Here is a 26,558-nt window from a genome sequence, read left to right on the forward strand (position 1 = left end):
TGGCAAATCTTACCTGAATTACATCCCCAGTATTAAAGCTCATCTCATCGTGGTTCCTTGCTTCAAACGGATACAACGCTCTGTAATTTACCAAGGCAACAGAATTCCTGGACTCTGCAACACTAACTGCATTGCCTGGAAGGATAAGAAAACCAGTTACCATTTTGATGTAGCTGAAAGACAAGCACTTAGTTGGAGTCCCATCATTTATCTTCTCATCTTTCCTTGCCAGTCTGCTCTGTGGCTGCCACTGGCTAAGCCAGTGCTTTAATAGAGTCTCATTTAATACCATCGTAATCTTCCAGGTTGAAAAGATATCACTGTTGCAACAAAAAGTGTTCATCAACATGTCTGAAGATTTTATTTAGAAACCCAAAATAGCAAAATATCATGGTTTATATTTTCTTTGCATCTCTGTTCTGCAATGAGTTACTAACAGTGAATGTTTTACAAAGTATAGCTGAGGTATGCAAATATTTTTCAGCCCTGTTCTAATTTGGTTTTTGCTGAACTCAGTGATAAAAGTGCTAAAAGTGGCTAATAAAAATTGGCAAGGACTTATGAAGGATGAAACTAATCAAAATTGCCTTTAGTGCAAATATTATTAAACCACTGTTTTTCCAAGTCCCACAGGTCTAGTCATTCAGTTCTTTGGTTTTTTTTAATGAGGCATTGAGTAATGCAGAAATAAACTAGATTTCACTATTAATAAATAACTTTGCTGAGCGTTACCTGCCCATCTCTCATTCCTGAACAAAAACCTCCATATTAACATTCTTTTTTAATGAAAGAAGGTGCAAGCCTTAAGAAAAAGTCAAAAATATTACTCTATCTAGTATCTGTGATTTGTTGACCACAATCACTGGAAGATTTGTCATCAGTCATAGGTGTCGAAAACTGATAAAAGTAACCTAAGTTAATAGGATGTTTTATAACTAACTATAGATGCAAAACATCGCTGGTTTGGGTTTTTTAAATTATATCTTAGACAATGTCTAGGCCTGCCACGACATCACATTAACAATAATACATATGAAGAATGAAATAACACTCTGGAAAATAAAACCCATTAAAGCAGAAATATAACAGATTAAGATTACCTTCATTTTTCCAGGGTGGCTTAAGACTTTTACCCTCTGTTGGTTTCAAAAGATCTGCAAACTTTTCATTTATGTTTATTTTAGAAGTGTGTTTCTCCATCTCTTGAGAGTTGGTTGCTTCTTTTATCTTTTTCATTTCTTCGTTCTGCTTACGCCTCTCCTCAGCTTCTTTTGCTATTTGTTCTTGCTTTCTTTTATCTTCTTCCAGTTGCCTCTGCCTTTGTTGTTCTGCCTCCCTCAGGATTGTGGCTTGTCTACTTTTCTCCTCCTCTGCAAGAAGCTGTTGTTTGTTTTCCCTTTCTCTCATCTGAGCAAGTACTTCTTCAGCTTTCAGCTTTTCTTGGACTTTTTCCTGCATCCGTTCTTCCTCCAGTCGCTTCTTTTTCTCTTCCTCTTCCCTTCGAATATTTTCCTGCCACCGGTTCTCCTTCTCCCGTTTTGCTTTCCTGAAAGGAAGGAACGAGACAGGTAAGAGAACATTCACATAAAAATGAATGAGATTGTGTTCCTAATTGATGGCACTTGTCAGCAAAGCTCAGTCTTGATCATTCTGCTCTCCGGGCAATCAGCTCTTCCACAGGAGACTGTGCTTGGTCTTAATGAGTGTCAGTATATTCCATATAAAAACAACAAATGGATTAAAATTCTTGGTACAGAATGTAGTTCTGTGTTGCCACAGAAGTAACAGGGGTTACTTCTGCAATGCCTTCACGAGCACTTCTGCCCATCTGCATCCTGATGAGCAAGAATTGATCTGTTAATTGAACCAAGCTGGATTCAGGCTTCCCACCAACATCCTATCCAAATTCCTGATGGGAAACAATCATTTCAAAACAGATTAATTTCATGCAGATACATACATAGAAATAGCCTTTGAATACTGATCTTTGCTGCTGGAAGTATTTGCCTTCAGCAGTTGCAATACCCTTATTCCTGCCATGACCACTCTTCAGCAGAGAGGAATCTGAAAATCTGACTGTATTCTCTGTAATTATTTAGCTGCTATCCTGTGCCCCAGCTGTCTAAAGAAGTTATTATCCAATTCAACATGATTAAAAATCATTGCAATGTAGCTGTCATTTCTTCAGAAAAGAAAGGACCTAACCCTTTGGGCCACCTTCTGTGGAGGTTGTTGAGGAGGGACCATGTCTAGATGAGACCATTTCATCAACTCACTGTGGGAGATCCACTTCCCTGATGGGCATTTTACTGTGCATCCAAGCACATGGCAGGATCTAGTAGAAGCTGTGCAGTGATGTTGTTACCCTATCACATAGCTGTGTTCAACCAAAAAACTAACACAAAATAGGTAGCTGATAGCAGAAGGTCCAGAGAGAGGGGAAAAAATGGAGTGGCATCTTAAGACAGACAGAATCAAACCTTAAAAACTAGTTTCTTAATCAGCCAAACAAAATAAAACTAGTCTGGAGTAAGATCATGAGAAATTAGGAGCTGAGAACAGTAAGATTTTGAGTGCTTGATACAAGACTGGGCTGAGCAAAACCAGGACACGTGTAAGAGAAGGGATGATCCTCTCAAACAGAATTGAGTTTTCTCATTGCCCTCCCTCCTATAAAAGGAACCAAATTTAAAATTTACAGGTTGCTCACTCATCCAGCTTTCCAGACTAGCATAGGAATTAAGCAGTCAATGCCCTTCCTTAAGGAAGTATCAATCTCACAACTGCTGGGATATACGTGACAAAAACCTGGCAACTGCTCAGTCAGAAGTGCTTTCAAGGAAAAGTCAGATGTTTGGAGGCCACTAAAACAAGACAGAATATATGAGGAATTTTAAATGTCTGAAGATTATCTACTAAAGGTACTAAAAATCCTAATAGTTAAAAAGTGACTACTTGGTTTATTTATACATCAAAGTTGAATTACAAAGTTTGCTTTTATCTTCGTTTCTAAACAGACTGGAAAGAGGAAATTCAAACCATCTTGCACCAGTGGTAGTCCACATAAAATGTTTCCTCTAGGCAACCAACAGGATGTATTTTTGCATTCAAATACATATATATATGTACACACACACATATCTTAAAAGTCACTACAGCATTATTTTGCTTTAAAAACTGCAATGCTGGTACACTCAGCCATGATACCTTGCAGCCTCATCTTCCAGTCTCTTCTGCTGTACAAGTTCAGTTCTTCTTTTTTCTATCTCCCTTATTTTGTCCTGTTTGATCCTGTGGAGCTGCTCCAAGGCTAATTGCTGTGTGCTGTAACTTTCTCTCAGGTCCTAGGGAGGGAACACAATGAAGTACATCAAAGGGAATGAAGCCAATCTTTGAGAAAAGCAATCCAGGCATTTTAATGCTTTTTGAACCAAGTTTTAATACAAATGGCCAAAGCAGTATTAAGTTATTAACAGTCCTTGGAGGTCACTGTAAAGAAAATCAAATCAACAGAAGGATAAATGGAGATGGCAGGTTTGCAAAGTCAGTGACGTATTTTATGCTTTCAAAGAGCCCTTCCAGTCATACACCTGTTGGAAATGCCAAATACAACAGGAGAGTGGAAGACACAAAACTAAGTGTTCAAACACAACATTATCTAAGGGCAGAGAAGGCAGTGAAGCATATTTTAAATAACTACAAGGAGGCAGATTTTTTAAATAACTACAAGGAGGCAGATTTCAGCTGAAAGCCAACACAGTACCATAAAGTTGAGAACACATCCCTGCAGTGGGGGGCTTGACTTTGTGATGCTTTCTGAATGATCAGTCCCATATTTAAATCAGAAAAACTTTAAAAAACTACCCAGCAGGCTTACCATTGTGGGAAGCCATAGCTTAAAGACACTAACTCTGACTGGAGTTCTCCTGTATTTGTAAACTTCGCAATTTAATTTTTTTTCTTTTGAGCACATCCTTCAAATCCTATTCCACCTCCCTCTGATAACAACCGTTTTTCAGAGCAAAACATCAGCATGAATCCTTGGAATAATTAAATTTACAGAAGAAAAAAATAAATCAACAATAATAGAATTATTTTAGATTGTACTTCACCATGTTACAAAACATCTGTAAGATAGAGTGTTTTTTCTTAATAATCCTACTGATACACATTGAGCAATGCAACAGGATCAATCTCATAAATACAAACAAAGCAATTAAGAACGATCCATTCCCACTACAATGTGCAGCTCTGTCAATAATCATGTTGCCTAAGAGATACTGTGTAATTTACATGACAAAGGCAAGATAACAAGATTGCTGTGTCAGTGAAAGTCTCTGTAGCAACAAACTAAATCAAGCAATTGACTGCAATTTCCTCCCAAACATGTTCAGCTGAGAATGCTTTTTCTTCTCATTTTGTATAAAAATTCAGGGTTGCTTCAGAACCAACCTTCATTATAAAAACTCTCATATCTTTGATTTAAGGACAGAAAAGCCCTTATGCAAAATGAAAAGCTCAGTAAAGTAATTCTGACTTTTTTTTCCACTCATAAATTATTCTCAAAGTCAGATTTCTGACCCCAGCAGACAAAAGCAGTGTTGAAGAAAGACAGCAAGTAGGTTTTAGTACTGGGTTAATCTGGAGGCTTAACAACATTGTGTTTGCCATGTCATATGTCATAATCTGCATACTGATGCTATTTCTATACTTTTAAACTTGGATAAGAATCCACCTGACTCACAGCTTCAGATGCATGGATATATGGAGACAGCAACAGATGAAAAAGTGGGAGGGGACACTCTTTTCATCTGAGACAATATTTTTTTGTTTCACATTACCTTAACTAAGAAGAAAAATACCTGGGTAAAACCATTTAGTGGACAGTTAATTAAGAAATAAAAAGTCAATATTTTGCTATCAGTATTTTGCAGTTTGGATTTCTAAGCAGGTAAGAAAATGTTAAGTCTTTAAGAGGATGTAAAAGCTAGCAGAAAGGAAAACAGCCTATCAATTGTCTATTAGGAAAATGTATTTAATAGAAGTTGTACAACTAAACAGAAAGGGTAAGCAGAGAAAAATTGCGAAATAATTAAAAAAACAAAAAAGCCAAAGATTAGAAAATAACCTTAAGTAAGAGGAAGAGGTTGTTGAGACAGCTTAGCAGAGACAAAAGGCACTGAAGAACAGAATCATCCATATTCTCACACTGTAAGATAAGGTAGATAAAAAGCCAATTAATCTTTGCACTGTATTTTGAAAAACATATTTGAGGGAAGACTGAATTGTGGATGCAGCCACTGAACACAGCAAGCCATGCAATAAACAAGTAACTAAAAAAGCATGATGTATGAAGCCATTTCTAAAAAGAAAAGAAATTCCTTAAATGTTTACAAATTTTTGTGTGGTTTTGTTTGTTTTTTTTAACTGGGAGAGTGCAGAGCTCTCACTCTGATCCATCATTAATCCATTACTTAAGGAAAAAGTTCCCATCGGTGCCACCAGGAGTAAGCTGGTAAATAAAGTTAAGTGGATGTTACCCTGTGAGAGGTGCCTGAGGTTTTAGACGAGGCAAGAGTGGCCTCTGAAACAAAAAAACCTTCAAGGACAGTGGTCAATAATTCTTAACTTCTACACAAATAGGTGGCCTAGGCCTTAGGATAATACCTAAGGATTAGGTGATCTTTGGATAATACCTAAATCTGCAAACAGATTTTGTACAGTGTAATATGCAAACATGTGCTTCTTTTAATAAAAGTTAAATGTTCAGTGCACAATTCAAAAATAATAGCCAATACGACCTCATAATGTAAGAACAGAATTCGCAAGGGTCTGAAAAACTTTAATTCTAAATCAAAAAGAACTCTAGAAGGCAAAAGGTGAGCATGAGCAACAGCTGAGTCATGCAAAGCAATGATTAGCAAGAGATTCATATTTTAGTACGTTAGCAATAGATTTAAGTGCATTTTTATTGCATTATTTACTCCAAGACTTTTGGTAACTCTTATTTGACACTGGAAGTTGGGGAAAGCTTTTTGGAAGCCTGGTAGAAGTGGCATCAATCTTTATGACTGGATGAAGAAATAAAATATAATGCTTACAGGTGTAAGATATTTAGCTAATGCACGTACCTTAAGCTGACTGTTAAATTCATCCATTTCAGCAAGTTTAGAAGCAGTTTCCTTCTCAAGGGCATCTAATTGTTCCTTAAGTCTTTGGCATAATTCTTCCTTTTCTATGGACTTCTTGGTCACTGAACCGACTCCTGCACCTGCATAAGGAAAGACAAGCAATTTTACAAGAATTTCTGTTTTCACTAACTATTTCATTATTTTCCTAATATAAGCATATTCCCAACCTCTTTCCTCATAAAAATTCCTTGATTTACCTTTCTATTCATATAGAGCTTGAAGAAGAAATGGCCCCAACACTGAACTGAGACATACAGGCATTACATGGTATATATACAGAGTAATTTGCAATTTGGGTGTGGGTTTTTTTAATATCAGACCAATTCATAGCAAACTTCTCTAGACAGTGACTTTCAGTGTGGTTTGATGTAAAGACCAATGTCAACTTTACATGAATTAATTCCCTTGAGTCTACACTACCAAAAAACAGACGAATTTTAATACTATGGGCCACACAGCCTGTATACATAGATTTTCAAGACAAAGTTTCAAGCAAAATCTTGCAAGCAAGATTTCAAGCAAGCTTTCTTGCAAAAATGTGTTTGTTTACCCCTTATCTAGAACATGAGGGGAAAAATGGAATGTAGATGATACAATGGCTTTAACTGAAAAGATATAAAAGTGAAACTGTTATTAACACATTTGTATCCTTCAGACTTGTTTACAAGAGATGAAAAGTCAGCAGTGCAAACAGAAGAGAATTCACTTGCAGGCACTTACTCTGAGTGTTTTCAAGTTGAGCATTTTTTATCCTTTCACTTAACAACTGCTTTTCAGGAACCAAATAGATTAGTTTATTCTGATAATCCTGTAGATATTGAAGGGAACATGACAAATTTTTAATATTATTTATAAATCAGCAAGTAAAAATGGGTGAAATTTCAAACATAACTTCAACTCATATTAATGAAACATGGATGCAAGTTACCATAATGGGGTAAAGGAAAAAATGACCTCTATACTCTTAATAGAAATAATATTAAAATTTAAAGCTTTTGACCTGAAAGCATTAACACAGCTGGAAGAAATTTTAACAGACATGTTAAAAGTGTAAATATTATCATGAGACCATTTAAGTTGACTGCCCTAAGCCTAACATAAAACAGTAACAAAAATAAAAGATGTTTCCCTGACGTGCAAAAGCATTAATAAAAATACAGTACAAGATGATTCATGGTAGTCAACTGATTTGAAATAATTTACGTCTTGTTATTCAAAGAGAGGGGGAAAAAAAAAGAAAAAAGAGCAGCAAGGTAATTCAGCCTAAAGATTAACTTGTAATGGATACAGGACAACACTCCTCATAAAAATTTGAGTCTGGAGCCATAAAATAACTCATAACTGAAGAGAAGTCTCTTTAATCAGTTCACAAAAGACCAGCTGCGGTTTTGACAACTGTTCTCATTTAATTATCAGCTCACTGTACTATATATAATCATTTCTTTAGCACCACACATAAGCTAAAAACCTCTGCTATGCTGACAGCCTTGCCTATTTCTCTCTCCACTATAATCCAACTGATTCCCTATTCTTCCCTATGGGGAAGCATTATCAACAGTGTTATGGAAACATAGAATACAGTACAGGAAAATTACAAGCTTAACAGAAAGTTACATACCTCAAGCTGTTGTTGCAGTTGCTTGACTTCCATGATTCCTTGGTCATATTTCCTATCTAAAGCCTCCAGTTCAGTTTTTCTAGCTTGCTTTTTGCTACGAATATCTTGCAGTCTGCCTGAGATTTGCTTATGTTTGTCGGTCTAGAAAGAAATCGAAGACAGATTATACCACATATGGAAAAAGTCACTTCACTAAATCTGTGGGCAGATCAGTTCACAATCAATTCTTTAAAACAACCCAAAATACCTGCTTTAGATTCCTCATCCAGAACAGAGTGAAACTCCTAGTGGGCCATTAATGCAGACATTAAGATTTGCATAGTTTAAATTACCATATTTCAACACGTGTAGTGAAATTCCTGTCTTACCAGAGCTTCTAATTCAAGATCGAGGCTCTTCTTTTTAGAGGTCAACTTGACAATTTCTTCTTGTTCCCTGTTACGTTGATTAAGAAGTTCTTGGCGACGAATTCTCTCCCATTCCAATCGTCGCTGGCGCTCAAGTTCTTGCTTTGCTGCCTGTACAAAAGTTACATTACCTTAAATTACAACAGAGATGCAGAACTGAGAGACCATAATTTAATGTAATGTGCTCTATTTCTGAACAGCATAACAGCAACACAACATAATGTCTTCTGTAAAGTGCTTTTATATCAGCATCAAAGAAGGCAGGAAGTGATCCTGTAAGATTCTTCATGTCATGCTCCCAAGCCTGGATGAAGAAAAGCTACATAATTCTAATTGTAGCTATGGAATACTGCCCAAAAATAGCACATTGACAGATGCTGCTCGAAATCTCCTCTGAGTATTTCACAGAACTACATAAAACAGACAAGTCTGATGCATGTGCTGAGACACCAAGTAGTAGCAAATTTGTCTCAAGTTCAGCTGTCAAAATGTTATCAATTACAAATTCAGTACAATCTCGTTTGGAATACAAATTTTTGCAAAAATCCAAGAAAATCTCATCTGTTCTGTGAAGTATCTGAAAATCTTTAACCCATGCCAAACACTCAATTCATCTATAACAGACACAATGTTTTCAGACACAAATGACATTCTCTCTCCAAGACCATCTGCCAGTGGCCATGCGAGGGGACAGAACCAAAGGCAACATTCAAATCCTGAATGCTCTGCCAAGTGGATACTGTATGATTGTACACGTTCCTTAGAGCAATAAAAAATAATTTCAAGAAAACAACCTCCCGCCTTTCTATTTCTTTCCTCCTTTCTTCTTCCCTTTGTCTTTCCAGCTCTCGTTGTCTCTCCAGCTGCCTTTCCATTTCGAGTTGTCTTTTCCGTTCCTGTTCCTGACGTTCCCTCTCCCTTCGCTCTTGTTCTTCTCTCTCTTTCTGAGCCTTGCGTTCAGCCTCTCTCTGCTGCTGCTCCAGCAGGACCTGGCGGCGTTTTTCCAGCTCCATATTTCCCCTCTCATAGTTGGCTTTCCTTTTGTCCTCAAATGTCACTAAAATAAGGAAAGGTTGTTATTCCTGTTCTGTGCAAAACACCGCTCTCAAACAAACACCTCACTTATGCCACTAAAGATAGATACTTTTTGGCAAGCTCCGGTTGTTCAGTCATGGATGATGTAAGCATCTTGTTAAACTATTATTTTTCTGTTCAAAAATATCTCTAAATTTTCCTAATTCTATTCCAATTGAAACAAAAAAAAAAAAAGAAAAAAAAAGGAAAAAAAAGAGTTGCAGTTTACGAATGACCACAAAAATGACTTGAATGTTAGAGGAAAGCCTCTAGAGTCTAAAAAATGAAAGAGGAAAGAATGTTACAGGAAAACATAAAAGAACAGCTTTTATAAGCTGGGAGAAGACTGTCTGCTGTTAAAAAGATTTTTCCAAGGTACAAGAAACATTAAAACACAAAGGGCTTAGTTTTTAAGGGTGTTCCCTGTAAGTCCTCCTGGAGTTAAAAGCATCAGAAACCAAGACAGGATCAAGCTCAATTACTGCACACAAGGATAAAAAGAGATACAAAACAATGGTTTAGGCCCCCAGCAACCACCCTGCCAGAAAGAGAGGCAAGTCCTGTCTCGCAGTATGCATGTCAGAGACCTGTGCAAGTAGCATCATAGAGTCAACAGCAGAATCTGTGTTTGTGCAAATTGCATCCAGTTTTCAGAGAATTAAATTACATTGGAACCCCCTGCTTTCAGAATGTCCAGAACAAAGTAATGCCAGGAAGTTTCAACTGAAAAAAATTTGCAGTAGCATGGTGGTATTTGGCTGTGAAGGACTTATTTTCCAAAATACATTATTAATCAGCACAATTTTCCTTTCCTACAGCTAAAAATAGCCCTTGTTTCTGCCTGCTCAATTCTATTAGACGTAACACACTGACTACATCTACTTAACAACCTTCCTATCATCCAAGTTAAAAGGGATTTAGCTCCTGAAACGAAGCTCTCTACAGATTTGATTGTGTCTTCCACTTTCTATAGCTTTCAGTGCCTTTCAGAAACAGCCCTGTACATTAAGGATGTGAACCCTCTTCTACCTGGCTGTTTTTTCTGTGGCTCCTCCTCCTGCACAGGCTGGTAAGGTGGCAGAGTTCCATTTATATTTTCAGTATATTTTCCACTCCTGGAGGGGAAAAAACCCAAACCACCATTGTTAGAGAAACAGCACAGTTACGTTCAGTGCATTACGTTTCACTGCCCTCAGTGATTACCTGAAGGAAGGTGGTACCAGTTCGAGAGGCAGAGTCAGTGGCAGCGGTTGCCCAGCTTTGGCCATGTCTGTGAGGTGCATGGCCAGAACAAACTCATCAGCCTTCAGCTGCCCATCTCCATCAATATCAGCCAATGACCTGCAGGGTTTTAACAGCAATACCAATTAGGAACAAACAGCACAATCCCTCACAAGTGACAGCTGAAACTATTTACTGTAATTTTTAAAACAAGAGAATTCCTGTGAAATGTTCTGGTAAAAATACTATTAATAACATGAATAATTGATGAAGGGGATAACATTTTCTTAATAATGTACTGTTATCCAGATCATAGAATCCCAGAATGGTTTCGGTTGGAAGGGACCCTAAAGATCATTCAGTTCCAACTCCCTGCCATGGACACCTTCCCCTAGACCAGGTTGCTGAGAGCCCCATCCAGCCTGGCCTTGAACACTTTCAAGGATGGGGCAGCCACAGCTTCTCTGGGCAACCTGTGCCAGTGTCTCACCACCCTCACAGTAAAGAATTTCTTCCTAATATCCAATCTGAACCTGATCTCTTTCAGTTTGAAGCCATACCCCGTTGTCCCTTCACTGCAGGCCCTTGCAAATAGTCTCTCTCCATATTTCTTGTAGGCTCCCTTCAGGTACTGGAAAGCTGCAATTAGGTCAGCCTGAAGCTTTCCCTTTTCCAGGCTAAACAATCCCAATTCTCTTATTAAGTTTCCCAAAAATACTGCAAAAAGGATAGGAAAGGGTGAAAGATATCTCTTGATTTATTGCATCACCAATAGAAGAACTGGGAAGAGAATCCAGGACTGTTCTTAACCAGCTCAAAATGCTAGAAAACACTTTTTTAACTGTTTTTTTAAAGCAAAAGAAAACATTATATAAAATTACATCAAATTCTACAACAGGAACGTTTGCATAGAATTCTTTTTCCCCTTTGTGTCTCCTTGACAGTGTAGGGAAGACATGAGCTGCCCCAGAGTACCTTTCATTGGGTAGGAAAAAGATCACCTACACCCTCTAAGGAAAAGGCGACTGTATAATCAGCTTACAAAATGTTTCCCATGCAACTGGGGGGTGGTGGTATGTGTGTGGGAAACCAATGAAATGGTTCCAGAGATGCAGGCAAGAAAGATCTTTGAGAAAGATTGCTGGAACGTATCCTTAGACTGCAATTGAGTGAAATGCTTAACAAAATAACTAATCACTAAAAAAAGCAGTAAAAAAAAAGCCCCTATGAAAAACAACAAAACAAACAAAACAATCCTCATCACCCACACATATAAACCACAGTGAAAAACAAAAGCAGGAGATGATGAAATGTGATTTTTGTTATGTTCACACACCACCAATATTCACATATAACAGCACCATTATTACAGTAATTACCATGAATACAGCACCCAATAAAAATATTAGTAATTCCTTACTTTGGGCAAAACTGAAACTTGGGCTGTTAATCCTCTCTACATGGGCACACAGACCCCCTTGCATTGGCTACTGATACCTTCAGGATACGCATCCAGGAGAAAAACAGACCCTACACACCTGCTTTATTCCCCCGCACTCTGGAGCTGACCTATACAACCCACACTCCCTGTTTACCTTTGCAGCATGTAACCAAACAAGCTGAACAAATAAAAAGAACATTATGGCTTGCTGCTGCTAAAGACAAATGACTGTCTTGGGATGTAGGAAGAAAGGAAGCTGAAGAGGAGATGTAAAGCACCAAGCTATTGTGAATTCTGCTGGGCCACTAAATTTTATGTATAACATCTGAGTTATGTCTGAAGGTGTAACCTAGACTACCATGGCTAGCAGGGCAGATTATTAAAAGCCTTCAGACAACTGTAACCACTTCTATCACCACAATAAAGGCAAGTCCTAACAAATGTGCAGTATGCAGGTATCTTTATGGAAACCACAGTAAAACTCAAAAAGGTTGAAGGGTTACTTAATTTTTAATCTTCCTCCATATTTTAAAGCTAACAAGCTAGTTTTCAGAATCCTACATTTGAAATAAATGAACCCTCATTTCTGATGAACTAGTGCAACCCTGAATCAGAAACTGAAATTAGTAACTGTTCTATTATATGGACTTTAACAAACAGAGTGAAAAATTATGTCAAAGTGTCTTTTGGAAATGTAACTAATGAACAAACTAGTTTAAGTAGCAGCTTAGTTTCTGTTTATGATTTTAGATCTGTGGTGTCTCTTTATAATTTCTTATTTAATAAAGCACATTTCTTCTATTAACACCATAAACACACTGAATTTCTAATCAGTAACCAAACTCACCAAATAGTAGCCAGCTGAGTCTGTGAAAGGTTTGATTGCAGAAGGGCATTCCTTGCTTGAAATCCTTAGTGAGAGTGTGAAAGATTTTAACCAAAATAAGCACTTCATTCAAAGATTCACGAGGCAAAAAATGGGTTATGAACTGGGGCATGTTTATTTTTTGTATTAATCTAATCCATTTTCATCAGTTGGTTTTACTTCCAGGCTTAACAACAGGCATTACAACCTGAACACAATGAAGATATAAGTATTCTTGTGTACATTTTTTTCACTCAGAGGACCTAACAGGAAAGCTGACATGAAAAAAGGATATTTATGGTAATCCCCACAGTTGTGTTACAAAAGCACAGCTGACTGTCTACCTAAACCTTCAGCTAGCACACTGGAAAGCTGTCAGCTTTCTTTGGTAGCAAAGAACCATATACCCTTCTAGGCAGCTTGATGGAACCTTCAGCCCCAAATCAACTGAACAAGCTAAAAAGCATTCTTATATTAACTTTGTGTGAAGTCTTTTGAAACCACCATAATGCTGTGGCACAGCACAGATGTCACTGCAAGTCAAGAAGGAATGACTCCCTTAAATTACTTTGTAAAAATTCCAAATAAAACCCAGGTATCTAAGCAATGACTAACACAGATACATAGGAGCACATGGCACAAAAATGATTGCGAATTTCCCCCATTTTCAAAAGAAACAGTCTCAGTTTGAAAAATGCCTGCTGACTTTACAGAGCTAAATTCCACAGCCTTATGGTTAGTTCTTGGGCTCTTCTACTTCGATCCCATCACTGCCATGTTTCTCCTCTTCCCTGCAACAGCTGCTGTAGCTTCCCCAGTGTATCTGGCTTCTCCAGGTCTAACACAGAGCCCAAGTCAATGAATTGATGGTTATTTCCATTTCTTGGCTGGCTGAAACCCACTCTCTCCTGCACAGGTCTGAATATCAACACTTTCAGCTTTTATTTCATATGTAAGTCAAGTCCCAAGATGGGATTCCATCCCTCACCCTGTGATGTCCCAGAGGCAGAAAACAGTATTTTTTCCCAACCATACCAAACATCATACTCACCTGATAAATATCCACTCATACTTTTGTCAAGACTGTTAAATTTCTGTCTGTATTTTAATCTGGAGGCCTGAGGAACTGCCCAGTCTGAGGTTGTAATCTTTGGTGAATTCCCAGCTAGTGATGCACTAGAGGAAGAATTTGAACTGCAATATAATTTCAAAACCAAACAAAAAAAAACAAAGCAAAAAACCAAATGAAACCAACCAACCAAACATTAAAATAAAACCAAAAGAGAAAAAGAGATAAAGAAAGAACTCTAAGTCACTTGGCTTGGTAGGCAGGCTTTGGAATAGAAGATATATAGCATTTTCTGATAATATGAAACAATTTCCACAAAGTTTTACCTCTAATAACTTGCTACAAATATTTTCATCACAAATACAGAATTTTACTGTGAAACTAGGGACACATATTTATAAGGAAACTCTTGAATTGAAGATCTTGTTCCTTTAGTATCACAGGCACTTATGCCAAATTCATCATTTTACCACTGCAAATTATAGTATAGGAAACCATAGGAAAACATCTCAACTTTCCTAGGAGTGTTTACAAGGGCTGTGAAGCCTTGGGCAGATGCCCAAGTAACTTTAAGAGGTATGTAAATGAAGAAGCATGAGAATAAAAATGCACCTGATAAACTCATAACCAAAAGCAGCTTCTGATGCTGTTTAAACCACCATATTCCATCTCTACGTCTTCTATTACTGACAATGACAGGCTGAATGGAGCTTTTCCAACTCATTTAGTTTCTGCAGAATAGTGCTGATGGAGTGTTCAGATATACCTATGAAACTTCCATCTGCTACTCCCAGCATTCTCAGTGTCCCATCTTTGAAAATGAGACAAACCCAGGGGCATCCAGCCTGCCTTGGTTAAGGTAATCCCCTACCCTGTCAAGTAAAAAACTATTGGAAGTGTTATCCAAGGCGACGGAGAATGGTGATAGAAACAAAGCCTTTCCGGCAGGATGCTGGACAGTCATCCTCTGCAGAGAATTGACAATATGATGGTGAAAATGCTGCCAACAGTAACACTAGAGCATCACCAAAAGAAAGCTTTCTGATTAAAAAAAACACCAAAGAAAACCAGAAGGATTATTCCAGGCACACACCATGCCTACAGTCATCTCACATCTGCTAACGTGAGGAGCCCAGATCCACCCCAAATGCCCTGTGCAGGCAGCAAACGGGTGCAAGAGCCTCTGAGTCACCCTATGGAACTAAGCTGGGGCTGAGATGCCCTCTGGACTGTCTTTTTGGAGACATTCCTGGATGCCCAACTGGATAGATAAGCCTAGTCCCTCACTCTGTCTATGGCAAAGCTCTAAAATTAGTGAACTAGAGCAGCTATTATCAAGATTCATTATCTTCCATTATTCATAAAACAAATTCACACATAAATATTGATAACAAATCCTATTCTTATATGGCTGCTGATTACATGGTGCCCTTTATAATGAATGAGCACATCAATGCACTTTTGCTTTTATAACCACTTGGTAATTTTTACTTCTACTTACTAAAGAGGTACATCTCCTTCTTTTTCACAAAATGGTTAGGGTTGGGACAAACCTGTAAGATCATCAAGTCCAACCATCAACCCAGCACCATCACCACATTCATCACTAAATCATGTCCTGAAGTGCCATATTCATATTTTGGCACCGCCTTCTCTCATTTCAAGTCTTCATCTACTTCAGATATTTTTTTCAGATTTACTGAAAATATTACTTATTATATATATAAAAAAAACCCCAAAACTATTTTCAGACTTGGCAGGTCAAATTAGATAAACTAATTTTTAATGACTATATTTTAAAACCAGAAATAATCCCCAAGTTTTGGAAGGTATACTACTTAAGAGCAGGACACAACTTATATACTGAACTTTCATACCTGCTAGATCCTAAATCAATGAGAGACTGTGCCTTCTGTATATTAGAACCACCAAACCCTCCTGCCACAGGACCTAAAGAACCAGTATGAGGCAGCGCTGAAAACAAACAAAAATAAAAAATAAACCCAAAGACACTGTGAAGCAACCAGGTATAAGATAATGCTTTATAAGCAACATTCAAGGCTTTGATAGAAGAAAAGCTAATTAAATGTCTTGTTGTTAAGATTAACTAGTTAGAACAGAATTAACACTTGAACTTTGAAAAAAACACCATTTGTGGGTTGTTTTTTGTTTCGTTTTTTTAAACTCTCATGCATGTATTAGCATCGCTGTCTGAAATTAGCCATAGAGAAAATGAGATTCACAGTTCTGAGAGCGAGTACTGGACTGTTCTATACTTACTTGAAGAGAAAGGTATGGACAAAGGCTGCAGAAGGCTGGATGTTCCATTTGGCAACGAGGAGGTACTGACAGAAGGCACCAGGGGAGCAGAGATAACCAAAGGAGGAATGGAAGTCATGGAAGCCAGAGACATGGGAGCTAATGGTGTGATCGTAGACACAGATGTTGGCATGGACAGATTTGGCATACTACCCATTCCTAGAGCAAAATCCAATAATTCATGATTTAATATTGCAGAGGCTTCAGCATGAAATTGGGTCCCTTATGCTAAGCAGAAACTACACAAAGCAACCCGTGTCTGGAATACAGTGAGTTAAAATAGATGCTCATGTATAATATCTACCTTTTCTCTAAATTTAGACAAGACAGCTCACAGGGGAAAATATACTGAAGAATGTGAATTGAAAAAAAACCTTTATGAACAAATTCATTCTCAAGGTAGATTTAGTTAGTATTCCACAACAGAATAAGAACTACTTTTCTATAATTGCAGCTATTACTCGTTCTTCAACAAACCTTTCCCCATCTGGCCCCTGAAAGAGAATTACAACACACCTCAAAAGCTGTGACAATGCTCTACAGGGAAAAGCTGATGCTGTTTCTGAACTCTCTTCCAAGTGTCAGCCTTGGAAGAATCCATAGGGTGAAAAGTCCTTCCTTAGGGGCCAATGTTTAGCAAAGGGTTTCTTGAAGGCAGCTGCCCAAGGAAAATAAGGGCACTTGAATTACTGGCTGAATCTTGTGAAAGACAACAGGTGAGATGATGGAAAGTTAGCAGGAGGTAACTGCATGCCAACCACAGCTCTCTGTAAATGCATGCCCTTGTATGCAAACACACAAGGGCAGGCATTAGTGAAGGGCAGGCATTCTAAATCATGTATGTAATTACTATATGCATACATTTAATTTCAGCATGGAAGTATGCACCAATTTTTTAATCCAGATGAAGTTATGGAAATTTTGTTCTACAAAACAACAAAATAACAACAAACATGCACTGAATGCCCAAATACCATCAGAAAGGAATAAAAGTTAAAGTAATTCTGTTCAGTTAATCATTTAACCAGAGCAGACAATCTGATTCACTTTGAAAAAATGTGTAAAATAACTGTTCTACCAAAATGTTGATCTTTGACTAAATTTGACTTCAAAACCCTCATGTATAAATAAGTGAATGAGCAGGAGGGAGACAAAAAAAGACCATGGGTACAAAATCAGAGCCTGCAAGTCAGATGGCAGACCTGAATGGCCTTCTTGCACCCCATGTCAATATTCAATGGAAGGTTTTTCTTTATTGTTTAACATCTTCATAGAATGAAATTATCAAAAACATCAAGAAAGTGACTTGATGAATTTCCTAAATAGGAATATCCTGGGTTTTTTTTCACTGATTCACTAAACTTTCATGGCCAGATTAATGCTTTTATTTGGCTGCAATTAACTGTAGTTTTTTACCTCTGAACACTAAGTAATTATATATTCATAAGTACCAAAGCGAGCTGACATTAGTGGCGAAAATACTGGAGCTTGTTTCATGACAGGAGGGAGAACTGCAGGCAAGTGCTGTCCTTGCAATGTCAGCTTGATGAGTTTCATGGCTATAGAGAACTCCTGTTGATCCATTTTTCCATCCTTGTTCAGGTCTGATAGTGTCCTTAAAAACAAAATAAAATAAAATTAGAAAAGCCCATGAGGAAGAAACATGAATTTAACTTTTTTAATTAACGAGAAGCTTTTACATTTATTTATGCACAGGAAAACAAAAAACTTGCTGTAACCATTTGTTGATTTTCTACTTTTGACATTTATACCCTCAGAAGTTTAAGAAGTTTCACTACCCACTTTGCAGTCTTCTCCAGAGTTCAGTTTTAAAGTTGCTGTATCTTAAATACTTAATTCCTGAGAAAGTAGGAAAACATTTGGAAAAACAGAAGTCTCCTGCCCAGTGGATACACTTGTTGCCTCCACTGCAAGCTTCTGCTATGCTTTTTTCTATGCTACTAGCCAGAATAATTATTTTAAATTAACGTTGGTAATGTAAGGAATTAATGCAAGAATCTGAAACAGGATGCAGGAGGATGCAGAAATCTGCTGAGGGCACTTTCATACACCACTATGAAAACTTTATTAATTCATGAACAGCATAAGGAGTTTTTTTTAAGCCTGATATCCACAGTGTTTGACACTTTTCCAAATAAACTTAAATACAACAGGAAATTCATGTAACAGTGCATACATAGCCACAAAATTTCTGACCAGACAAATAACATAAAATATTATTAATACTTAAGCATGCAAGGACCAAGCTCAAGAATATAAACAAAATTAGGAAGGAGGAAAAAAAAAATCCAGACAATGTTAAGCTACATTTTCCCTTTCATTCTTTTACTATTCAGCATAAAATCCCAAGGCCTCACAGAAAAATTTCCTTGCATTCTTTTCTAGGCATTTAAATGTCTGGTTTAGTGGTGAACATGGTGGTGGTGCTGGGTTGATGGTTGAACTCGATGACCCTAGAAGTCTTTTCTAACCTTAACTACTACATGTGTCTGAAGAAAAAACTAACTTGCATTTAGTTAGTTTCTTTAATATTCTTTCACAAGTGAGTTGTTCTTAATTATTAAGAGCCTCAACTATGTGCCTTTTAGCCCATGTATGTCTTGGTAACAGCCATGTTCCCGAAAATGAACACAGAGTTCCAGTGAAGACCGAGGAGTTACAAGGAAGAAAACGTCTGTTTCAAGTGTTGCCATCACCACATATATGCTGCAAGGAACAGCACTTTTCCCAGTTCCTGTATTACAGCACTGGTTGGTATCTCACAGTGTATTACAACTGTCCTTCTACTAACCTTTTCACTGGCTTTAGATTTTTTCTTCTCCTCTGCTTTCAGTGTATTTTCCACTTCCAGTTTAGTAGCATGTAATTTTTCCCACACTTAATCTTATTGCCACATTTTAGTGGTTACTAGTATTTCAAACATAATTCAGTTTGGTATCTCCAGCAATTCATTAACCCAGTATTTACATATTTTTCCCATATCACTATTTTAAGTGTTATTTTTTTAACCTCTTTTTCTGTATTATTTAAAATATAAAGACCAGACTTAACAATGACCTTCCCTCTACAAAATTTGTAATTTATCTTTTTTTTCCTATTTCAAGCACTTACAGTTTAAAAGGGCTGTGTCCAATACAATCCAATTTGAATGGACATCATAAGAAAGATTTTTAAAATACTACTTTTTAATTAGGTGTTGGTACTCACATGGACTGAATCCTTCCTCTAAATTCAGTAAAATTAATACAATGACTCAGATAACACTTCTACCTTGACTGCTGAAAGCCTCTGTGAGACAACACAACATACCAAAGATGGGAGGTGTGCAGCCTTCAAGAACTATCTTTAAAAAGAAAAACAAGCAGTAAAGAATGCTTTACCATATTTCAGCAAGGATTGAAGCTGGTAGTCCTGATTGCAAAAAAAAGGTACGTGCTTGATCACCTATGATAAACAAGAGAGAAAGACAGCCTTTTACACCAGAGACACAGATTTTAAGACGAGCTCAGCACTCTCTCGGGGGATCAGATTTTCAAAAGGAACCAGCACGCTGGATGCCAAGCTTTCCAGGGTTTTTTTTCCTCAGCTTTTAACGCTGTTTACAGTGATTGTCAGGTACCCATGTACCATGTAATCCCCAATCCTCGCTCTGAGAAGTGATTTCAGATAGCTGTAAAAGCTTGAACAGGTCACAAATCAATAGCTGTCAACAGTTTAAAAGACGCAAGACTTAAAGAAGTAAAAATGACTGAAAATTTAGTCCTGCTCCAATTACTTTTACACGAAAGGATGAGCATGCTATTTCTTTCCTTCTCCTCTATCCCCAGTAAAAACTAGAAAAATACCATGTTCTAAATAATAATCTGTTCTGTCAGATAACACCCACTATTTCAGTATTTCAGGAAGGGAATGGGAACTGTTGTGCAATCCCATACCAAGTTCCACATCAACTGGTACTGATCATGCTGTAAACAGTGGTGTTTATGCTTACCTCTGAGTGAATTACAGATGCTTAAAGCTAAGACTTCAGGTTATTCTTGCAGCTCTCTCTTCCCTTATATTTATACACAACCCTTTCCTTCAAGCATTTGCCAAATAAATAATGATGCCTTCAGATGCATGTGCAGGTAAGAGCCCAGTTGTGGCCTAAAGGCAGTTTCCAGAACTGCCTGTTTTTCAGCCAGAGGTAAACACCAACCTCCCAGGCGCTGTCACTTAGCCTGAAGATGTGCATGTTCCAAACTGACAATTTCCCACTCTCTTCAGTCCTTTCCAGCCCCCAAAGGGGAAAAGCAGGAGCAACTAGACAGGGCATTAGCAGATAGCTGGGCAGGTAGAAGCAATCAGGGCTGGTCTCTACTGCCCACACACAAAGAACAGGGCATTCTTAAATTAAGTCATCTTTACCAATGAACTTGAGTGTTTTCTTGATATCACATGCAGATTCTTACATTTAAAACCTGCAAGTTCTGAGGTGCATAGCAACATGATCCAGTTGTTCCAGTAGCTGAATGCAACTGGAACTGACAGCAGGGCAGTGCAAAATGCCTTTAGTGTATCCAGAACCTGCTGAAGGCCCAATGCGTAATAAATTCCAAACAGTCACTAACAAGGACACGCTGTCAGCATCTCTCTCGCTGCCTCCTCCTCCAAAACAAAGATATCTAACAGCACAGTATTCTCTAACACTGCTCAGACAGAGGAGAGCCACTTCTGGTGTCTCTGGCGTCACTTGCCACAATAGCTACTGTAAGTGCTCCTTGGCAGCCTCCCATCTAAGCACAGATCTTGCCTGATACTCTTTGGTTTCTGAAACCAGACAGAATGACAGCACATAGCTGGTAGCTGCAGAAGTGACAGGGTTAATGGAATAGTGCTCCTGTGCCAGACCTTAGAGGAAAGCTTGTAAAGTTTACTAATAACCTGTGGCTGTTTGCCTGAAGAATATGGTTATTAGTCACACAACAAAGGGCTAGAAATAGGATGCAGTTCTCAAACTGTTTTACAAAGATAGGTATGTGTACACAGAAGTTAATGTGTAATGCAGAGCCTCAGACCAACCTGTAATGTAGCCTCCCGTGGGTTTAAGGCTATCAAACTGCTTGTCGTGCTTGGCCCGCTCTTCGGAGGTGATGGCCCATATGTTTGGACCTCCTGAAAAAAACCAAAACAAAACAAAATTCCCAGTGAACAACCTTTAAAAAATAAAGCAAGTCGCTTGCAAAATAAAAGCTTGGCTTCTCAAGAGACAAAGTTAGATGTGGACACACCCAGCCCCTACCAGTTTGGCAAGGACGTTATGAAACACAAACCTGCTTCCCAGATGTGCAAGCGGAGCTGAGACAATCCCTCAGCCAGACTGCTTTACCCTCGGCTTTCAAACAAGCTCTGTCGTCCTTCAAAGCTGGTGCAAAGCAGTTTCCTGTCGCTGCTGATTGTTTGCAGCCTGGGCAGGATGCACATGTCTCACCATACCCTGTGTGAGCCAAATACTCCCCTGGTTCACTGATAAACAAATCGCATTCAGTGTCACTCGGGTTCTCGTGCAGAGGGGTAACACCCTCCAGCTGCCAAGAAGGCTTGTGCTTGTCTTGTCAGTAGTCTAAAAACAAAATTGTGACTGCTAAAAAAAATATGTTGGGTTTTTCTGACAAAGGAGTGACATTCTGGGCTTTTGTTTTGTCGGTTTTTTTTTTTAGACAACATACAATTTCAACTTCACATTTTTTGATACTTCACAAAGCATAAAATATTGCAGCCTCAGGGCAGCAAATAGAAATTGCAGGGAATAGTCATGTTTACAGAGCTGTGCTGATAATACCAGGCAGAACCAGAGAGACTTTCAGAAATGCTCCAACCTGCTGCATAAAGGTCAGGGTGTGTGTCCTTTGCAGGAAAAGCAGTTTGCCAGAAATAACTGGGTTTGGTTTTTAAGTAGGAAGAAGTTTCAGTCGGGAAGTTCTTGACAAATATTTAATTTTTCATATCAATGAATGTGAGAATTAGCCAAAATTCTGAATGGAAACCCTTGAAACAGCATTAAAAGGTTATTACTTCAAAACATCTCTAAAATTACCTTCTCCTGAGCATTACTACTTCCAAAGAACTGTTAATCTGTTCAAGTATTTGTACTGCTCACTAAAAGACAGTGAAGGGAATAAATAATTCTTCTAATAAGATACCAACAACTTGCCTTAGAAACCACAGCACTTTGAAAGGAAGTTACTATAAAATGCTTCCTCTTTTCCTACATAAATCTAATTTCAGTGCTTTAATTTCAAGAGCTTTTTGTACTCTTTTTTCAAAGAACAAAGTGAAGGGACTGCAAGCTGACGTACTTGCCAATATTGGCACAGTAATAATGTTAATCATCTCTCATCTGTCTTTATCCATATAAGCAAAGCCATTTTCAAAAAAACCCTTAATGTCTCCTCTCAAGAAGGCCCTGCTAAAACTGCCATTCTCCTTGCATGTGTACAGATTTAATTCTTTACCCTTGCTCCTTAATAGGGAAATACAAATAGTTAAAAAGGCCAAAACAAATCAGAAACTCACTGGGGAGATGACCGACGGAAAAGACGTGAGGGCATTAGGATACAACCTCTACACACTTCAGTTTGGAGTTTTGCTTCCCTCTCTTGGGGATATACCAATTTTTTCTTTTACTGTGGCCTCAATGAAAGGGTCTTCTTGCAGGTTGCATGGCAAATTGCACTTCAAGACCTGCCCCCTTCTCTCTTCTGATTAAATGAGTATAAATAAATCTAGATTAGATACTGATAATAAAGTGAAATAAATCTAAATCAGATGCCTGTAAGTCGATGGGCAGTGAGAGCATTGCTGTAATACACAAATAAGGACAACTCATACCCAATGGCAAGAATTAGAGTAGCACTTAGATCTCTTTAAAGTGTTAATTTTAAGATACAAGCGGAAAGTGCATGATGTGGTTATGCTTATAGACATTGTCTGGACAAGACGAAGAAATGCTCCTAAAGCTGCCAGTAGCAACTTCAGAGAACTTGACCATTTTTTTCATTTATGGAAAATATTAACAACATCCCATTTTCCTTATATTAAATACTGTTCTTTAATCATCTTTTGAAGCAGGTAGCTACAACGCTCCTTAGATTTTTAAAATTGATGCCTGAAGGGTTAAGACCACTACAGTATATTCACATGGTCAGTGGCTGCAAAGCAATAAAAATACAGTAACAATTCCTTGATTAGAATTATGACCATCACCACAGCCTCCCTAAAGAATCCTACTTACATTGTAAAACAACTTCAGTTTACATATGTATCGAAATGCAAAACTTCTCACTTGTATGTAACAAATCAAGCAAGAAGATGGCAATCAATCTTGAAAACCTTCTTATATATTTTAGCAAAACACCTCTTTGAATACAATCTGGTAAATTATGTTTCCCCTCCAACTATGAAATTTGAAGTTTTACATAGCAGTGTCTCAAATGTATTAAAATCTTACAGGTCATTAGTAAAGTCTCATTCAACAAGTGATTCAAGATCTACATTCACCTTTCATTCTCATTTTTGCCTTCATTAACACTCCTCAAGAACCTCATTATTTTTTGCACACAAAATATTTTGTGCACTTTTACCTCTGGAACTAGAACCTCGAGGTCCCTTCCAACCCAAGCCTGTGATTCTGTGATCTAGTCCAAGCCCCCTGCAACGAGCAGGGCCATCTTTAATCAGGTCAGGTTGCTCAGAGCACCTTCCAGCTCAGCCTTGAATGTTTCCAGGGATGGAGCATCCACAGGTTCTCTGGACAACCTGTGCCAGTGTTTCACCACCCTCATAAAAAATTCTTCCTTACATCTAGTTTAAATCTGCCATCTTTTAGTTTAAAACCATTAACCCTTTTCCTGTCACAATAGGTCCTGATAAAATGTTTGTCCCAATCTTTCCTATAGGGCCCCTTTAAGTATTGAAAAACCACAAAAAGTTCTCCCTGGAGCCTTCTCTTCTCCAGGCTCAACAACGCAAAATTTCTTGCAAGTATAAATTTCCTTTAAAAAAACCTTTGACTACAACTACATTATTATATAAACAAGTGCTTCTACGACCTTCTACAGTTCTTGTGAGCCAGTGCAATCAGGTACCGTCACGGGAAAGTGATAATTCCAAACACACATTATCAAAAGAACATTGTGAGAACGTTTCAGGGACCTGAAGTAAGTTCTACCCTAACATCACTTAAGAGAGAGCGTCTGCCATCTGCAGCCTGAACTAGAACAGGTCATTGTTTTATGAATACAGGTTAATAACCATTGGACAACGAAAATATTTCTTTAAAATAAAAAAAAAAAAACAAACAAAAACCCCAATAGTTCTGGTAGAGATTCACAGTAAGGGCAGTTAAACCCCACCCACACTTCTTATTTAAAGGATTCACTTGTTTTTCTAGCTACAGAAACAAGACAAAGAGCACAGCACAAGAGGGAAGGTTAAAGCACTGCAAATGCTTAGTTTTAGCTTAACCAGGTGCTCATTACTCTTTTGATGTCAACATTTGGTGATACAATTAAGTAAAATCTGTGTACAGAAAGCATCATATTAAGATTCCTCAAAATATTGAGCAAAAATACCACACCAGTCTATCTGAAATAAACACTTGGAACGATGAGATTCACAAGGTCTTGGCAATTCTACAAAGCCCATTGTGACACCATTCTCCAAAGTAATTGTCTGGTTTGCCTTTAGTACAATCCAAACCATCAAAATAAAGACTTACACGGACAAAACTTACTTTGAAACTCGGTTCTCCCATGTGATCACAATCAAAACATGCTACAATTTTCACAAACACTGTGATTGTTTCCCGAAACTTCCATAAGCAGTAAAAATGGACACTCAGCACAACTGCTGAGAAAAACCACACTGCCCAACTTTTGGGCACGTTGAACTGTGAGGAAGGGAAGAGTACTCCTTTTCTTGGAAGGGCAAAGCTGCAGGGAGAGTCAAACAAACATCTGCTACTCAATTTGCATCATCTAAACTTACCTGGTTTAGCTCAACATTTTTTTGCACTAACATGCCTTCAGTCCCAGGGTTGAGAAATGTCTTGCCCATAAACCAGATCCAATTAATTTTGCCCAGAGATATTTCTGTTCTTCTTCCTTCCTCACAGCCCTAGTCCTTACTCATGGCAAGTCATCCATGAATCATAAACTCAGATGCAGGGGTCCTCTCTTCACAGTCACCTCCCTGACCACAGGATGGGCAAGAGGCGGGAATCTTCTTGATGGAGCAGTGGTGAACCTTTGGCTCTCCAGAGGTTCTGAGCTGGCATCAAGTAGCAGTGAACTACAATACTTTTAAAAATCAGTTCTGCATAAATCCAAATACAGTTGCTACTACATGCTCTCATGAGAGGCTTTGCTGCAGCCAATGAATAGTACATTGCTACTTTTCTGACTTAGCTTAAATTTCCTGGATGTTTTCAAGAGACAAATAATTTTTCCCAACTATAGCTGGTAAAATTTTGGAGGGGAAAAATAGTACAATCTCTCTGACAAGATGATCGCTCATAAGAATAAAATCATTATTCTTCTAAAGGGGTTACTTTACAATCTCACAACTTCACAAAAGAAGCAAGGTCCGCCTGGACTGTATATGACTACACTGCATTTTCAGGAATCAAAACTCAAGAAATGCTGAGCTCTAGAGGTTTTTCTCCACAGAGACTTTCCCTATAATAGAGTAACTGTTGTCTTCACTTGCTTTTTTTGTTTATGAAAAAAACACGTCTATATTAGCAACACTTTTGGAAGGCAGAGGTTAAACTGTCTTTCTGTTCTACACAAGGCCAACACTTTCAGAGAAGAACTGAGATAAATGTCAGGACTGGCAACTGTTCTTGAGACTCAACATGGGAAACCTGGACTCACAATCCTAGAAATGTTTCTGCAGATTCTCTATTCCAAAACAGAAAACCAACAGTGAAAGCTCCTTTACTTTCCCACTCCTCAACTCTACAACACATCCAAGAGTTCAAAGTCACATGTGGAATCCACCCATGTAGAAAGTCCATACGGAATGACAAAGACCCACACAAACAACCTGAAGCTCAACATGATTTTAACGTAATGTTAAGACTTCTCTGAAGATGACAAAACACATACTGCCCTTACCTTCATGTAACAGGTTATTTCTGTAATTCAGTGTGTTAGCACTCGCAATTTTCTACTTTTGGAAACAAGCTGGGGATTTAAACAACATTTTCTGTTCCTATGAGTTCATTTTAAATAAAAGACATCTCTCTACAAGAGAGTATGGGAGTCTGCTTATGGTGGAATCACAGCATTT

At 38.0% G+C, this 26,558-nt stretch overlaps 1 protein-coding gene across 1 annotated transcript in view; it reads right to left on the reverse strand.

Annotated features, from left to right (window-relative positions):
• ITSN2 (intersectin 2) overlaps positions 1 to 26,558 on the reverse strand; it is an 82,978-nt gene that overhangs the window by 30,514 nt on the left and 25,906 nt on the right. Inside the window, 18 exon segments of the mRNA XM_032683941.1 lie at positions 14 to 135; positions 1,101 to 1,546; positions 3,208 to 3,344; positions 5,129 to 5,209; positions 6,132 to 6,271; positions 6,912 to 6,999; positions 7,810 to 7,950; positions 8,178 to 8,327; positions 9,011 to 9,273; positions 10,320 to 10,405; positions 10,494 to 10,631; positions 12,800 to 12,863; positions 13,869 to 14,011; positions 15,764 to 15,860; positions 16,167 to 16,364; positions 17,657 to 17,820; positions 19,607 to 19,670; positions 21,288 to 21,380. Coding sequence (XP_032539832.1) covers positions 14 to 135; positions 1,101 to 1,546; positions 3,208 to 3,344; positions 5,129 to 5,209; positions 6,132 to 6,271; positions 6,912 to 6,999; positions 7,810 to 7,950; positions 8,178 to 8,327; positions 9,011 to 9,273; positions 10,320 to 10,405; positions 10,494 to 10,631; positions 12,800 to 12,863; positions 13,869 to 14,011; positions 15,764 to 15,860; positions 16,167 to 16,364; positions 17,657 to 17,820; positions 19,607 to 19,670; positions 21,288 to 21,380 — 2,615 coding nt within the window.

The sequence above is a fragment of the Chiroxiphia lanceolata genome, chromosome 3, assembly GCF_009829145.1.
Source record: "Chiroxiphia lanceolata isolate bChiLan1 chromosome 3, bChiLan1.pri, whole genome shotgun sequence".
Classification (NCBI taxonomy): domain Eukaryota; kingdom Metazoa; phylum Chordata; class Aves; order Passeriformes; family Pipridae; genus Chiroxiphia; species Chiroxiphia lanceolata.